General features: G+C 41.7%; 1 protein-coding gene across 1 annotated transcript in view; it reads left to right on the top strand.

Annotated features, from left to right (window-relative positions):
- LOC141101039 (uncharacterized) overlaps nucleotides 1–15,736 on the top strand; it is a 51,705-nt gene that overhangs the window by 17,484 nt on the left and 18,485 nt on the right. The window contains exons 2-6 of the mRNA XM_073589825.1: nucleotides 762–996; nucleotides 2,855–2,968; nucleotides 6,917–6,973; nucleotides 7,197–7,433; nucleotides 10,286–10,402. Of these exons, the coding sequence (XP_073445926.1) occupies nucleotides 784–996; nucleotides 2,855–2,968; nucleotides 6,917–6,973; nucleotides 7,197–7,433; nucleotides 10,286–10,402 (738 nt within the window). The 5' untranslated portion in view covers nucleotides 762–783. The remainder of the gene's footprint in view (nucleotides 1–761; nucleotides 997–2,854; nucleotides 2,969–6,916; nucleotides 6,974–7,196; nucleotides 7,434–10,285; nucleotides 10,403–15,736) is intronic.

The raw sequence follows: 15,736 nt of genomic DNA, 5'->3' as shown, positions 1-15,736 counted from the left end.
GATGGCTATTCTTCGTAAGCACCTGATTTCTGTTTGGAAGTGACGCTTAATCTTTTGATATTTGTAATCATAGAAGCACAGTCTTACATGTTACTGATAAGCTTTTCATACACATACAAATTAATTTACCACTACACAGACATAAGCACTTATCTTAGGCTAGTTTCACATTAGCGTTTACGGCCGCAGCGTCGGGCTGTGCATGGCCGCCGCTAAGCCCCGCCCCCTATTGTGCCTCCGCCGGTAGCTCCGCCTACGGGTGCATGACGCTGCATGCGTCCTGCGTCCCCTATCTTTAGCACTGGGGACACAGGCCGAGCGCAGGTATGTGTTTGGCGGCGCATGCGTCCTTTTGACGGTGCACCGACCAGCGCCAAACGCAACCTGTAGCAATTTGGTGCGCTCGGCGCACCGTCAAAAGGACGCATGCGCCACCAAATGCATACCTGCGCTCGGCCTGCGTCCCCAGTGCTAAAGATAGGGGACGCAGGACGCATGCAGCGTCATGCACCTGTAGGCGGAGCTACCGGTGGAGGCGTGTCAGGGTGCGGGGCTTAGCGGCGGCCGTAAACGCTAATGTGAAACTAGCCTTACATTCATTAAGCTTCATTATTATGCTGTTCTCTCCAAAAAATTAAGAAATATGTTACAAGAACTAGCGCATATAATTATGTAATTAATAAATTTCTCATTAATATATGCTTTAATGTTAAAAAGAAAAAATTCAGACAAGTTTGATACATTTGGCTCTTCTCTTTAAGTATTTCCCATAAGTCTGACAAGATGTCTATCAGCACAGTAAAGAGTGAAAATGGCAACGTCTCATGTGAGACCCCTGATGGAACAGTGGTACACATCAATATTAACCAGCGTTCTACCTTGGACTGCTGTCTGGACGCCTTCCGTTTCGTCTATGACATGAAGAAAATGCAGAAAAGTGGGCAAAAGGCAGAGCCCTCCCATACATCAGGCTCGGCAGCACCCCTAGGATTTGGGGTAAGGTGTATGACTACTCTTCAAATAATAATATGATTGTTATATTTACATGGATTGGTAGAAGTGTATTAGCACCCAGAGATATTTTGTAAAAACAGAAATCGTGAAGAAATATTTCGTATGATCTACAGAATGTAGGGGGCAGTCAGATTTATTGATTGTAAAATACAATATGTACATGTACAGTCATGGCCAAAAGTATTGACACCCCTGCAATTCTGTCAGATAATACTCAGTTTCTTCCTGAAAATGATTGCAAACACAAATTCTTTGGTATTATTATCTTCATTTAATTTGTCTTAAATGAAAAAACACAAAAAGAATTGTCCTAAAGCCAAATTGGATATAATTCCACACCAAACATAACAAAGAGGGTGGACAAAAGTATTGGCACTGTTCGAAAAATCATGTGATGCTTCTCTAATTTGTGTAATTAACAGCACCTATAACTTACCTGTGGCACCTAAAAGGTGTTGGCAATAACTAAATCACACTTGCAGCCAGTTGACATGGATTAAAGTTGACTCAACCTCTGTCCTGTGTCCTTGTGTGTACCACATTGAGCATGGAGAAAAGAAAGAAGACCAAAGAACTGTCTGAGGACTTGAGAAACCAAATTGTGAGGAAGCATGAGCAATCTCAAGGCTACAAGTCCATCTCCAAAGACCTGAATGTTCCTGTGTCTACCGTGTGCAATGTCATCAAGAAGTTTAAAGCCCACGGCACTGTGGCTAACCTCCCTAGATGTGGCCGGAAAAGAAAAATTGACAAGAGATTTCAACGCAAGATTGTGCGGATGTTGGATAAAGAACCTCCACTAACATCCAAACAAGTTCAAGCTGCCCTGCAGTCCGAGGGTACAACGGTGTCAACCCGTACTATCCGTCGGCATCTGAATGAAAAGGGACTGAATGGTAGGAGACCCAGGAAGACTCCACTTCTTACCCCGAGACATAAAAAAGCCAGGCTGGAGTTTGCCAAAACTTACCTGAAAAAGCCTAAAACATTTTGGAAGAATGTTCTCTGGTCAGATGAGACAAAAGTAGAGCTTTTAGGGCAAAAGCATCAACATAGAGTTTACAGGAGAAAAAAGAGGCATTCAAAGAAAAGTACACGGTCCCTACAGTCAAACATGGCGGAGGTTCCCTGATGTTTTGGGGTTGCTTTGCTGCCTCTGGCACTGGACTGCTTGACCGTGTGCATGGCATTATGAAGTCAGAAGACTACCAACAAATTTTGCAGCATAATTTAGGGCCCAGTGTGAGAAAGCTGGGTCTCCCTCAGAGGTCATGGGTCTTCCAGCAGGACAATAACCCAAAACACACTTCAAAAAGCACTAGAAAATGGTTTGAGAGAAAGCACTGGAGACTTCTAAGGTGGCCAGCAATGAGTCCAGACCTGAATCCCATAGAACACCTGTGGAGAGATCTAAAAATGGCAGTTTGGAGAAGGCACCCTTCAAATATCAGGGACCTGGAGTAGTTTGCCAAAGAAGAATGGTCTAAAATTCCAGCAGAGCATTGTAAGAAACTCATTGATGGTTACCGGAAGCGGTTGGTCGCAGTTATTTTGGCTAAAGGTTGTGCAACCAAGTATTAGGCTGAGGGTGCAAATACTTTTGTCCGGCCCAATTTGGAGTTTTGTGTAAAATGATCAATGTTTTGCTTTTTGCTTCATTCTCTTTTGTGTTTTTTCATTTAAGACAAATTAAATGAAGATAATAATACCAAAGAATTTGTGTTTGCAATCATTTTCAGGAAGAAACTGAGTATTATCTGACAGAATTGCAGGGGTGTCAATACTTTTGGCCATGACTGTATGTGTATATATAATCTCATGTGTGTTCTCTTTAATCTAGGCCGCCTATATCACCTTGGGTTTGGTTTCTGTCATGTTGGCCATTATCATAGCCATAGTCCAGCCAAGCTCGGTCATCTTCTATACAGGGACCAACTTCTGGGTAGGATTTCCGGTAAGTACCAGTAAATGATGTCCTTCTGCCCCTTTGCATCCCAGATATATCCTGGTTGATATCTTTTAATATTGACGCATACTTAGCCTACACTGCCCCTGTAGGCCACACAGAACATTACAGTTCATGTATTAGGACTCTACCCTTTATGGCTCTTTAGTGTGGAAAGGAAAGACCTTAGAATTAGCAGTACAACAAGCTGCCATAAAGAGAGGCTATGAGTATATTGTATAGATTTTATGCAACTATGGCAAAGTGAAAACTGATTTGATAAGTTTTTTCTAGGAATTTTTTCTTAATAAACATAAATCTTAAAATTGGCAAAAATATTTTGGTATTTTGGAGGGATCAAGAGGAAAGGAACTAATATCAATAGCAAGCAGTCCTATAGTAGACTTCATTACCTAAACATAATCTGTGGCTAGAGTAACTCTTCCCTTAAGCCAGATTCATACAGGCATTCTAGTCCTAGACCAATAAAAATAACACATTGTTTAAATCAGGTTTTTGTGTCACATGTTTTTCTTTTGTTGTTTTTTTTAATATTGGCAATATTTTTTTTATGTCACGAAAAAAATAAATTGCAACTCTTCCAGAAACCAGCAGGCTCCATATTATCTGTGCAGGATTTCAATGACAAGTAACACGTCTATATATAGCTGATAACACAGGATCCACCAATCATATAAGTGACGTCTATCCGGCCCAGCTCCCTTTTTTTTTGCTGATATCAGCCTACATCATTGGGAAAATAAGGGACATGCAAGTGCTTCTCACTAAATTTTTTAAACGTTTAGGAAGCCTTTGCAGGGTTTTTTTGTTAATTATTCTAATTTACTGAGATAATGACTTTTGGGTTTTCATTGGCTGTAAGCCATAATCATCAACATTAACAGAAATAAACACATGAAACAGATCACTCTGTAATGACTCTATATAATATATGAGATTCACTTTTTGTATTGAAGAACTGAAATAAATTCACTTTTTGATGATATTCTAATTTTGTGAGAAGCACTTGTATGTGTCTGATTTTCCCATTTTTTGATGACCAAAAAGAACCTCTAAAATACAATAAAATATGTGTTCACCATTATGTAACAATTATTTTTATATATTGGATACTTTTTTTTTACAGGGTTGGGTCTATTAATAATAATTTGGATGGACAGTAGCAATTTTATTTATTTACTTTTTACCAGCTACTTTTCATATATTAATTTATTTATTTTTCATATTTTTTACACATTGTGATTTTTTTTTTTTGGGCAGAGGGTGGGGGGTCATTTTAATATTTTCTCCTTTATCTTATGTCCCTTGTAACTGGGGCTGGTGTATTAGCCCAAGTTACAAGGTTAATGTAACCTCCTGGCTGCATGGAAGAGCTGTCTGAGACTCCTATGACCCAGCAGCTCCTGCTCCCTCACTATGTACAGTGATCACAGGACCACTGTGTATGGAGGAGGAAATGCCATCAGTGCTTCCTATTACAAAGTGCTTCTTTAGCACTATGTGTACATCACAGACAGCAATAAACTGTGTCTAATTTCTCTATGGGGATTCCAGCTGTCAGATCCACTGCGCTCCTATGCAGTAACATTTTAGAACATCACTGCAAAGTTGGAGCAGGACCTCCGAGACATTTATAGTCTACTAGATTATGGCCCGATGCTATCGCATCGGGAGGATGCGATAGCATCACACCTCTTGCCATGTTAACCCTCAACACACACACTCCTCTCACCTTTCACCATCTCCACTCACTCTTTCACTCCACATACGACCCCTTCTCTCACTCCGTCTCTCATACTCACGCCGTCATCGCTGCTGCTCCACGATCCCTGACATCTTCTTCCACCGGCGCCATCCTGGATCCAGACGTTGTCCACGCCGGCGACATGTTCTTGCGGCGACGCCATCTTGAGTATCGTGAAATCCCGCGAAGTTTTCGCCGACGCCATTTTGGATCCCGACGTCGTCCTCGCTGGCGACATGTTCTTGCGGCGACGCCATCTTGAGTATCGCGGGATTTTGCCGATCCAAAATAGCGTCGCCGCAGGAACATGTCACCGGCGTGGATGCCGTTGGGATCCAAAATGGCGTCGACGAAATCTCGCGAGATTTCGCCAACGCCATTTTGGATCCCGACGTCCTCCACATCGGCGACATGTTCTTGCGGCGACGCCATCTTGACTATCGCGGGATTTCGCCGATCCAAAATGGCGTCGCCGCAAGAACATGTCGCCGGCGTGGAGGACGTCTGGATCCAGGATGGCGCCGGCGGAAGAAGATGTCGGGGATCATGGATCAGCGGCGATGACGGCGTGAGTATGAGAGTCGGAGTGAGAGAAAGGGTCGTATGTGGAGTGAAAGAGTGAGTGGACGTGAGTGGAGATGGTGAAAGGTGAGAGGAGTGTGTGTTGAGGGTTAACATGGAAAGAGGTGTGCAGTGACGTCACCGGTTACAACTGGACGGAAGTTGTTACAACCGGAAGCTGCTTAGGGCATTTATTATTATAGATGGACAGTCCACAACAGTAGGTCATTTGCTGATATGAGCTTTCCTGTACAAGGTTGGTCTCGTCATAATCAAGCAATTTCGGATTGCAATTACAGTCGGTTCAGCATCAGGCATTCCAGTTCCTAATTTGCTGAGGGAAACTTCTTCTGGCAAGACTCTCAGATTTAAAGGTTTAGAAGTACTGGAGAGTGTGTTGTTCTCCCAGACCAGTGGTCACCAACTCCAGTCCTCAAAAGCCACCAACAGATCATGTTTTCAGAATTTCTTTAGTATTGCACAGGTGATAACTCTGTTCTAGACCTTCCTCTATGACATCCAAATAGTGGAGCATATAGACAGGAATTGTCTTCATGTGACAACCCCTTTCAAGGGAACCTGTCAGAAGAGTATGATTGTTCAAACCAAGTACAGGCGCTTGGGCTATCATGGTGGGGCCAATTATTTAAGGATCCTCCTACCTACTTATTTTCTCTCTATCTCCATGTCCCCCTCTTTTTCATTGACAACTCTAGCAGTAGCAATATGTAGTCAGAAAAGGGTGGAGAGAGATGAAAACCAAGTTGGTCAGAAGGTGCACTTAAATAATTGGCCCAGCCATCAAGCACCCGGCCCCTGTACTTGGTTTGAACATTCTGTACTGACAGAGTCCCTTTAAAGGCTCATGCAGATGACCTCATCATTTTGACGGGTATCACTCATCTCCATGTTATTCTAAGGTGTTGTGCACGTTTGACTTTTTTATTTTTTTTTCCTGGGACCTAGTTGGTCTAAGGAAAATGAATCGCAGCATTGCACGGTTTGAATCGGATGGCACTCGCCCATTCAACTATACGGGTCGGTGGGAAAAATCATATCACACTTGGATAAAATGTGATGCGGTCCAATTTTCACAGACTGAAATTCTTCTGAATTATCAAAGTGAGCGCTTCTCACACTGTCAGGATTCTCTGGTATTGTTGTTCTCTCTCAATACAAGTGTACTGAGCGAGGCCGAGCACGTCTAGTTTGAATGTTGTCTGAAGTAAGCAAATCGCAGACTTCTACTCACGTGACCTCCCGCCCGTGCTGGCAATACTGGAGACCCCTGACATCTTGTGGTGCGCACCCTGTAAGGAGACAAGCACTTTAATTGAGAGATCATTAATTCACGTATTTTATTTCCATGCTTCGTGTTTTTCTATGGAATGAAAAAAAAGCCTATATCTTGCTTTGGTAGGATGTGTTCACATTGGGTTTTTTTTTTTAGTGTTTTTTTCCGAGTTTTCGGAACAGAAACTCTCTTATTCTCCAATTGTGTTTTTGAACTCCTTGTGATTTTTAAAGTGTTTCTCATTCAAAGACAAACTAAAAAAAAGCTCAGTGTGAACACACCCTTAATTTAGAAAGCTCAATGAAACCAATTTTACCTGTTGCCTCTTTCTTCACAGTTCATTGTATCTGGGATACTGAATCTTGTGGCGTACAAGTTTCCAAAAGCATGCTGGGTAATTATTGGTCTTTCGTTACAGAATAGCTTGGCAGAGTAGGTTCTACAATAATACTCTATTTCAACTTATCATGTTCTATTAAACAGTTTTTGTGTTTTTGAGAAATCTATAGTTGAGCGTCTTTAGTTGAAGCCTCCATTATACATTAGTTAGGCTATCACTAACGTATTGGATGTTTTCTAATGCTGACTACTTTGTTTTTTCTCATTTACCCATACAGGTGGCACTTGTCTCCCTTTCCCTTTTAATGAACTTTAGTGTGTCTATTGCGGGCATGGTCATGGCAGTTCGTGATATTCAATATTATGGCTGGGATAGAGTCGATGTAGGAGTCTGTGAGAATCTCCTTAAAAAATCTGATGGTTACTACAGATCAACAATGCCTCCAAGAAACTACTATGGATATGACACTGATTATAACCTGAGGAGATGCAAGACGGGATTGCAACAGTGCCAGGTTGATGCTTATGACATTTACATAATTGCTGCAATAATATTCCTTCTCGGACGTGTATGAAAATGTATGGCTCGTTAAATATCTCTTTTGTATTCTAAATTTCACACCTAAAGTAGAAAAAAGCTTTATTTTGAATGCCTGTCATCTCTGCCTTCGGAAACATTATAATTTCCTTCTCTCAGGCATATATATAATATATACATATATGTACAATAGGGCTAAATGTATAGGAAGCCAATTAATATGTTTTCGTAAAAGAATTATCAGAAATGGGGAAAATTGTCAAACTGTGTAAACCAGTGTGCAACCTATAAAGAAACTGAAAAAAAGATATTAATACACTGTGTGCAGAATTATTAGGCAAATGAATATTTTGACCATACCATCATTTTTCTGCAGATTTTTCAACTCCAAGCTGTATAAGCGTGAATGCTTATTGGGTGAAGCAGATCAGGTGATGAGTATTTGTGCAAAAAGGGAGGATGTGGCCTAAGGATACAACACCCTTTGTTAAGATGCGCAGAATTATTGGGCAGCTTACCTTCCTCAGGCAAAATGGGCAAAAAAGAGATTTATCTGACTCTGAAAAGTCAATTTTTTTTAGAAATTTCTGAGATATTGGCGAGTGAGCACAGAAGAATTAAACGTTTTGTTGTAAATAATCAACAGGGTCCCACAAAACTTGTTGAGAAAAAAGATGCACATTAACTACCACAAATTTTAGAAAAATCAAACTTGAAGCGACAAGGAACCCATTATCCTCCAATACTATCATATTCCAGATCTGCAACCTCCTTGGAGAGTTCAGAAATACAATGTGTTCAGTGCTCAGAGACATGACCAAGGTAAGGAAAGCTGAACCACGACCACCACTGAACAAGACACAGAAGGTGAAACGTCAAGACTAGTCCAAGATTTTTCAAAGGTTTTAAGGACTGAAGATGAGTTCAGTGATTCTTGAAGGACCAGATGGATGGGCATATGGCTGGATTAGTATCGAGCACAGACCTTCACATTGACTCCAACACCAGCAAGGTGGAGGTGAGAACTGCTATGGGCTGGTATTATTAAAGATGGGCTAGTTAGATCTTTTCAGTCTAAAGATGGACTCAAAATCGACTTCCAAACCCGCTGCCAGTTTTTTAAGACACTTTCTTCAAGCAGTGGTACAGGAAGTCTAAATCTTTCAAGAAAACCATTATCTATATTCAGCACAAAGCTCCATCACATGCATAAAAGTATTGTCTAGGCAATAAAGGGATTATTGATGAAAGAATAATGACATGGTCCCTTCCTCACCTGACCTAAACCCTATTGTGGACTTGTCGGTTCTTCTTAAGCAAAAAATTTAGTGAAGGCAAGCAATATACCTCTCTGAACAGTGGCTGAAGGCTTTGATTGGTGCTGCCCAAGAAGTTGATCATCAACAGATTAAGAAACTGAAAGTCTCCATGGGTGGAAGGATATTGGTAACTGAGACTTTTTTGTAGAAATGTCAGATGAAATTAACAATTGATCTGGGAAAATGTACATTTTTCATTTTGTTGCCTAATAATCCTGCACACACAAATATTCTAAAAAAGACAAAACCTCCCTTTTACTTACTTAAATATTCAGATTTATTCACCTTTTGGATTGACCGACAGGGCTGTAGTTGTTCAATAATAAAATAAATCATCAAAAATACAAATTGCCTAATAATTTGTGCACATTGTAGAGAATAGTAAAGAAACTCTAAGAGCGGCCACTATTTTACATCTAAAAAAAAATAAGCAAAAGTGACAACTCCAGCTTTTTTCTCTGCTTATTTTACACTATTGTGGAGAGCAGCTGCCTGGTAGAAACAGCCCAAAGAATCAGCATTTTACTGCTTTTAACCACATCAGTTTCCAAACCCTGAAGTGGTTAAAAGACAAGTCATTTTGACATTGCTGTGCACTTATGTTCATTTGTTGTGGCTGTTGTTTTTCAAGTGTATTCAGGCAATATCAGCCAGAAAAAAAAAAGGTTTTCTGCACCATAAAAAGTAGAAAAACAGGAACAAACTTACTCGAACTGCTACAACCAACCTCACAACCTGTATACAATATGTACAAAAATATTTTTCTGACGCTCTACTTGTAGTTAGAGATTAGCAAACCCGAACGGTAAAGTTGAAGGTTCGTACCGGACGCCTAGTGTCTAGTGTGGTGCTTCAAACATGGACTTCTCCCAGAAGAGAGAGAGAGAGAGAGAGAGAGAGACCATCCATGGGTCTGCTCATCCCTACTTATGATGATCACCTTGCATTTTCAGACTGTTAGCACTATCAGAGAAGGTTGTTATGGTCAGATAACCTTTTTAAACTGTTGATCACTTGGGGTATGTGTACATAAAGTGTTTTTTAGGTGAACTCCACCTTGAGACCACCTGAAAATGTGCTAAAAACATGCCAAAAAAGGAACATGTGCATAGCAATGACAAAATGTCTTGATGTTCATATGTTCTGTCTTTTGTAACTTCAATTAATCACGTCATGCTTGCAACGCTGTGAAGCATCTGAAAGAAGTGACCGGTACATTCTTCTTGGAAGCCACCAATATGTTATTTAAGGGATAAAAAAAATAGCCACAAAAATTATGAAAAAAAATGGCACAGAAGATTTTTCTGAAAAAACACTGCCTGTGTTTCCTAAAAGTGCACATACACTTAGTGTGATTCACCCAATTTGCCTTAAGAATCTGACGATGCGTGTTCTTCAATGTATAAGGGCAGCAGTCACTTTCTGATGCAATGTGGCAAATTTCTGCAAATGTGGATACTTCATTTCTGTTTTATACGTCTCATGTATGTATAATGTTTTCTTTTTCCAGATTTTACTGGACAGCTTGAAAATTATGACTCTGCTACTGATGATTGGGGGTCTCTGCCTTACGATTCTTTGTTTGGGCTTAAGAGTCAAGTCATGTTGCAGTTCCTGCAAATTGGAGGTTAGACATAGAATATCTCTTTAGTATTCAATGGTGATAATCCTGCAATGTGTGATAAAAATATCAAAACTGCTGTAGGACTTGTAAATCCATTTCATTAAAGGTGAAATTTACATGTTACCTGCGCTATCCAATTATTGTTTCTTAATGGATTATATTCCCTTCTCTGCCTTTCAAAGCCAAGACATGATTAACCCCTTAACGTCCAGTGACGGAAACAGTTCATCATTGGACGACGCCCATTGCTGGAGCCCGCACCTTTTCTGGGACATGACAGCTGATCATATCAGCTGATATTTGCCTGGAACAGCCGCGGGTGGAATCGCAATTCACCCACAGCTGTTCAGATGTTAAATGCCGCTGTCAAACTCTGATAGCAGCATTTAACATGCACGCGCAGGAAGCGCGTCCTTTCTTCCTCCCATCGGCGCCCGGGTCGCCGACGGGTTGGCATGACAACCCGGGGTCAGGAGAAGACCCCTGTGGTTGTCATTGCTGGATCACTATGAGCACCGCCTGGTGGTCGGCGCTCATAGCAAGTAAGAATTTCTGATACATACAGTCATGGCCAAAAGTATTGACACCCCTGCAATTCTGTCAGATAATACTCAGTATCTTCCTGAAAATGATTGCAAACACAAATTCTTTGGTATTATTATCTTCATTTAATTTGTCTTAAATGAAAAAACACAAAAAGAATTGCCCTAAAGCCAAATTGGATATAATTCCACACCATACATAACAAAGAGGGTGGACAAAAGTATTGGCACTGTTCGAAAAATCATGTGATGCTTCTCTAATTCGTGTAATTAACAGCACCTATAACTTACCTGTGGCACCTAACAGGTGTTGGCAATAACTAAATCACACTTGCAGCCAGTTGACATGGATTAAAGTTGACTCAACCTCTGTCCTGTGTCCTTGTGTGTACCACATTGAGCACGGAGAAAAGAAAGAAGACCAAAGAACTGTCTGAGGACTTGAGAAACCAAATTGTGAGGAAGCATGAGCAATCTCAAGGCTACAAGTCCATCTCCAAAGATCTGAATGTTCCTGTGTCTACCGTGCGCAGTGTCATCAAGAAGTTTAAAGCCCATGGCACTGTGGCTAACCTCCCTAGATGTGGCTGGAAAAGAAAAATTGACAAGAGATTTCAACACAAGATTGTGTGGATGTTGGATAAAGAACCTCCACTAACATCCAAACAAGTTCAAGCTGCCCTGCAGCCCGAGGGTACAACGTGGTCAATCCGTACTATCCGTCGGCATCTGAATGAAAAGGGACTGTATGGTAAGAGACCCAGGAAGACCCCACTTCTTACCCCGAGACATAAAAAAGCCAGGCTGGAGTTTGCCAAAACTTACCTGAAAAAGCCTAAAACATTTTAGAAGAATGTTCTCTGGTCAGATGAGACAAAAGTAGAGCTTTTAGGGCAAAAGCATCAACATAGAGTTTACAGGAGAAAAAAAGAGGCATTCAAAGAAAAGTACACGGTCCCTACAGTCAAACATGGCGGAGGTTCCCTGATGTTTTGGGGTTGCTTTGCTGCCTTTGGCAGTGGACTGCTTGACCGTGTGCATGGCATTATGAAGTCAGAAGACTACCAACAAATTTTGCAGCATAATTTAGGGCTCAGTGTGAGAAAGCTGGGTCTACCTCGGAGGTCATGGGTCTTCCAGCAGGACAATGACCCAAAACACACTTCAAAAAGCACTAGAAAATGGTTTGAGAGAAAGCACTGGAGACGTCTAAGGTGGCCAGCAATGAGTTCAGACCTGAATCCCATAGAACACCTGTGGAGAGATCTAAAAATGGCAGTTTGAAGAAGGCACCCTTCAAATATCAGGGACCTGGAGTAGTTTGCCAAAGAAGAATGGTCTAAAATTCCAGCAGAGCATTGTAAGAAACTTATTGATGGTTACCGGAAGCGGTTGGTCGCAGTTATTTTGGCTAAAGGTTGTGCAACCAAGTATTAGGCTGAGGGTGCCAATACTTTTGTCCGGCCTATTTTTGGAGTTTTGTGTCAAATGATCAATGTTTTGCTTTTTGCTTCATTCTCTTTTGTGTTTTTTCATTTAAGACAAATTAAATGAAGATAATAATACCAAAGAATTTGTTTGCAATCATTTTCAGGAAGAAACTGAGTATTATCTGACAGAATTGCAGGGGTGTCAATACTTTTGGCCATGACTGTAGAGCAGGACAGCAGCCTTGCTCTGTGTATCAGAGGCGATTGGACAAGTGCAGCTTCTAGTCTCCCATGGAGACTATTGAAGCATGCAAAAATAAAAAAAAAGTTTTAAAAGACTTATTTTTTTGGATGCTGAGCTGATGTTTTTATTGATACCATTTTGACGTAGATATGATGTTTTCATCGCCAGTTAATGCATTTTAATGCGTCGACCAAAAAAACATACCGTATTTTTCGGACTATAAGGCGCACCAGACCATAAGACACACCCCAAATTTTTGGGTGGAAAATAGGGGGAAAAAAATAATGTGTCAAATGGGGGTCCATCTTACAGTCCGAATTCCGTGGGGTGGCTGTGTTCTGTGGGGTGGCTGTGTTCTGTGGGGTGGCTGTGTTCTGTGGGGTGGCTGTGTTCTGTGGGGTGGCTGTGTTCTGTGGGGTGGCTGTGTTCTGTGGGGTGGCTGTGTCCGTGGGGTGGCTGTGCTCTGTGGGGTGACGAGATCTAGTTGCCGTGATTTGAATTTGAGTATGCGCCGCTCCCGGCGGCCATCTTTCTGGAGGCCACCGCGCTGCAGCAACGGAGCTGCGGGGGGCTTTCGGGCTTTAACTAAATGCCGGCGGAGCCCCTCACGCAGCACAGAGCTCCGCTGCAGCCACACTACAGAGCCCCGACCCCACCGCACCACAGAGCACAGGGAGGCTGCATTGGGACCGCCGCTACGGGACCACCGCACAAGGATTTGTAAGTATATTGTGACCATAAGACGCACCCCCATTTTCCCCAAAAATGTGCGTCTTATGGTCCTAAAAATACGGTAATTCATTTTTACATTTCTCGTTACACTGTTTATCGATCGGATTAATTATTTTTAGGTGTTGATATATTGGGCGATTCTGAACGTGGTGATACCAAATATGTGGGGGGTTTTAAATTGTTTTATTTTGAACTTTTATATTTTTAAAATTTTTAAAAATATTTTTTAAAACTTTTTTTTTACTGGTTTCAATAGCTTCTGCCCTGCAATTTGTAGCTAAAATGCTCATTTGCTGTAAGCGCTGGCCACAGAGCGGCACTCATAGTAATCTAGCAATGCAACCACAGGGGTCTCTTGCCGACCCAAGGTTGTCATGCCAACCCATCAGCGACCCGCGGTAATGTGACACGGGCACCAATTTTCGCGATTCCTGTGCAAACATTTTAAATGCTGCTGTCAGGAATTGACAGCACCATTTAACATGTTAACAGCCGCTGGTGGATCGCGATTCCACCCGTGGCTGTTAATTTCATCAGCTGACATGTGCACTTAAGGCTATGTGCATGTGTAGTTTTTCTAGGTGTTTTTGGAGCAGAAATGTGCACAGTCGTTTTTTATTGGAAACTGAGCTGAAATTCTTAGTTTCTGCTTCAAAGAGACAATGAAAAACTCTGTGTGCACATAGCCACTAAGCAGAAACTTTTTCCCCTTAGGCTATGTGCACATGGTGTTTCCAAGGCAAAGCCACTTCAGGAAGATGTCGACAGACTGTTTCCTGGAATAGCATTGCCAGCGGTCTTGCCGTTGTTCTAGTGTTGCCGTTGTCTTTTATTCTGTACTGTGAAGAATGAGCATGTCACTAACATGTGACATAAGATGGAATCTGCCTGGAAAAGTCTTCGCGTGCGCATGGCTTTAATCTCAAAGCTTCTCAAAAACGTTCTGTTTTCGTTCAGTAAAGGCCCCGTCTCACTAAGCAATCTCGGTAGCGAGATCGCTGCTGAGTCACAACTTTTGTGACGTAACAGCGATCTCACCAGCGAGATTGCTGTGTGTGACAGCGATCAGCGAGCGGCCCCCCTGCCGGTATCGCTGATCGCTGCAAGAAATCTCTGGACATTTCTTTGGTCGCTGGTCTCCCGCTGTCACACACAGCGATCAGGTGTAAAAAATAATAAAAAAAATAAAAAATACAGTTATTCTCACCTTCCGATGTCCCGTTCAGCCATCCTGCCTCTCTCCACGCTCCGGTCCCAGTGATCCTTTGCACGAATGACCGCGAGACTTTGTTATCCCGCGAGACCGTGACATCTCGCGGTCATTCATGCAAAGGATCACTGGGACCGGAGCGTGGAGAGAGGCCGGAAGACTGCGCGGGACATCGGATGGTGAGAATAACTATATTTTTTATTTTGATCCTATTTTTTACAGGATGGCCAGCGATGCCGGGCGCTCGGCATCGCTGTGCTGATCGCTGGTGAAGCTGTCTGTGTGACAGCTCACCAGCGATCACATAGCGACTTACTAGCGATCCTGACACCTTGATATCGGTGTCGGGATCGCTGGTAAGTCGCTTAGTGAGTCTCTGCTTTGAAAACTCTGCAAAAAGGCTGTGTACACACAAAGTCTATCTCTTTCAATGAACCATAAGAACGTCCACATCCTCAGTCCTCTTGTGGAAACTCTCAAGCGGTTAAAAGGAGTGAAATGCTCATTTCTCTATTCTTAACAAGAGAGAAGTTGTGGTCACAAAGCCTTGGGGGAATTTCTGTTCAGTTTCCATTACAAAAACTCAGCAAATAGACTTTGTGTGCATGTAGCCTCTTTCTGCTCAAAAACTTCCTCAAAAACCAGGAAAAAAAAAACGCCAGAATTTTTTTTTTTTGCAGAAAGTTGCTTCAGGAAAAAAGTCAACGTCTTTTTTCCTGTAAGGCTTTGTGTACACAACGTCTTTTCAACTCAAGCAAATCTGACAAGTTTTTTTTAATGTTTCACCGCTTTTATACAATAAAAACTATTTTATATAAAAAATAATTGTTTTGGCATTGCTGTATTCCGAGAGCTATACTTTTTTTTACACTGTTAGAGGTGTATTGCAGCCTGCAAAGAATTCAAACAAAAATTATGCTTCAAAAGTCAAATGGTGCTCCTTCGCCCTTGGGCTCTGCTGTGTGCACAGGGCAGCTGACCACATATGGGAAATTCCTTTACTCAAGAGAAATTGCATAACAAATTATGTGGTCCATTTTCTCCAGTTACCCTTGTACAAATTAAAAAGTTGGGACTTCAGCAACATTTTTGTTGAAATAAACATATTTCAGTTTCAAGGAACAATATTATACAGTTCGGTCCATTTATATTTGGACAGAGACAACATTTTCTTATTTT

The sequence above is a fragment of the Dendrobates tinctorius genome, unplaced genomic scaffold (assembly GCF_039654945.1).
Source record: "Dendrobates tinctorius isolate UK_male_01 unplaced genomic scaffold, ASM3965494v1 ptg000114l, whole genome shotgun sequence".
NCBI lineage: Eukaryota > Metazoa > Chordata > Amphibia > Anura > Dendrobatidae > Dendrobates > Dendrobates tinctorius.
This window is presented reverse-complemented; position numbering and strand designations above follow the sequence as displayed.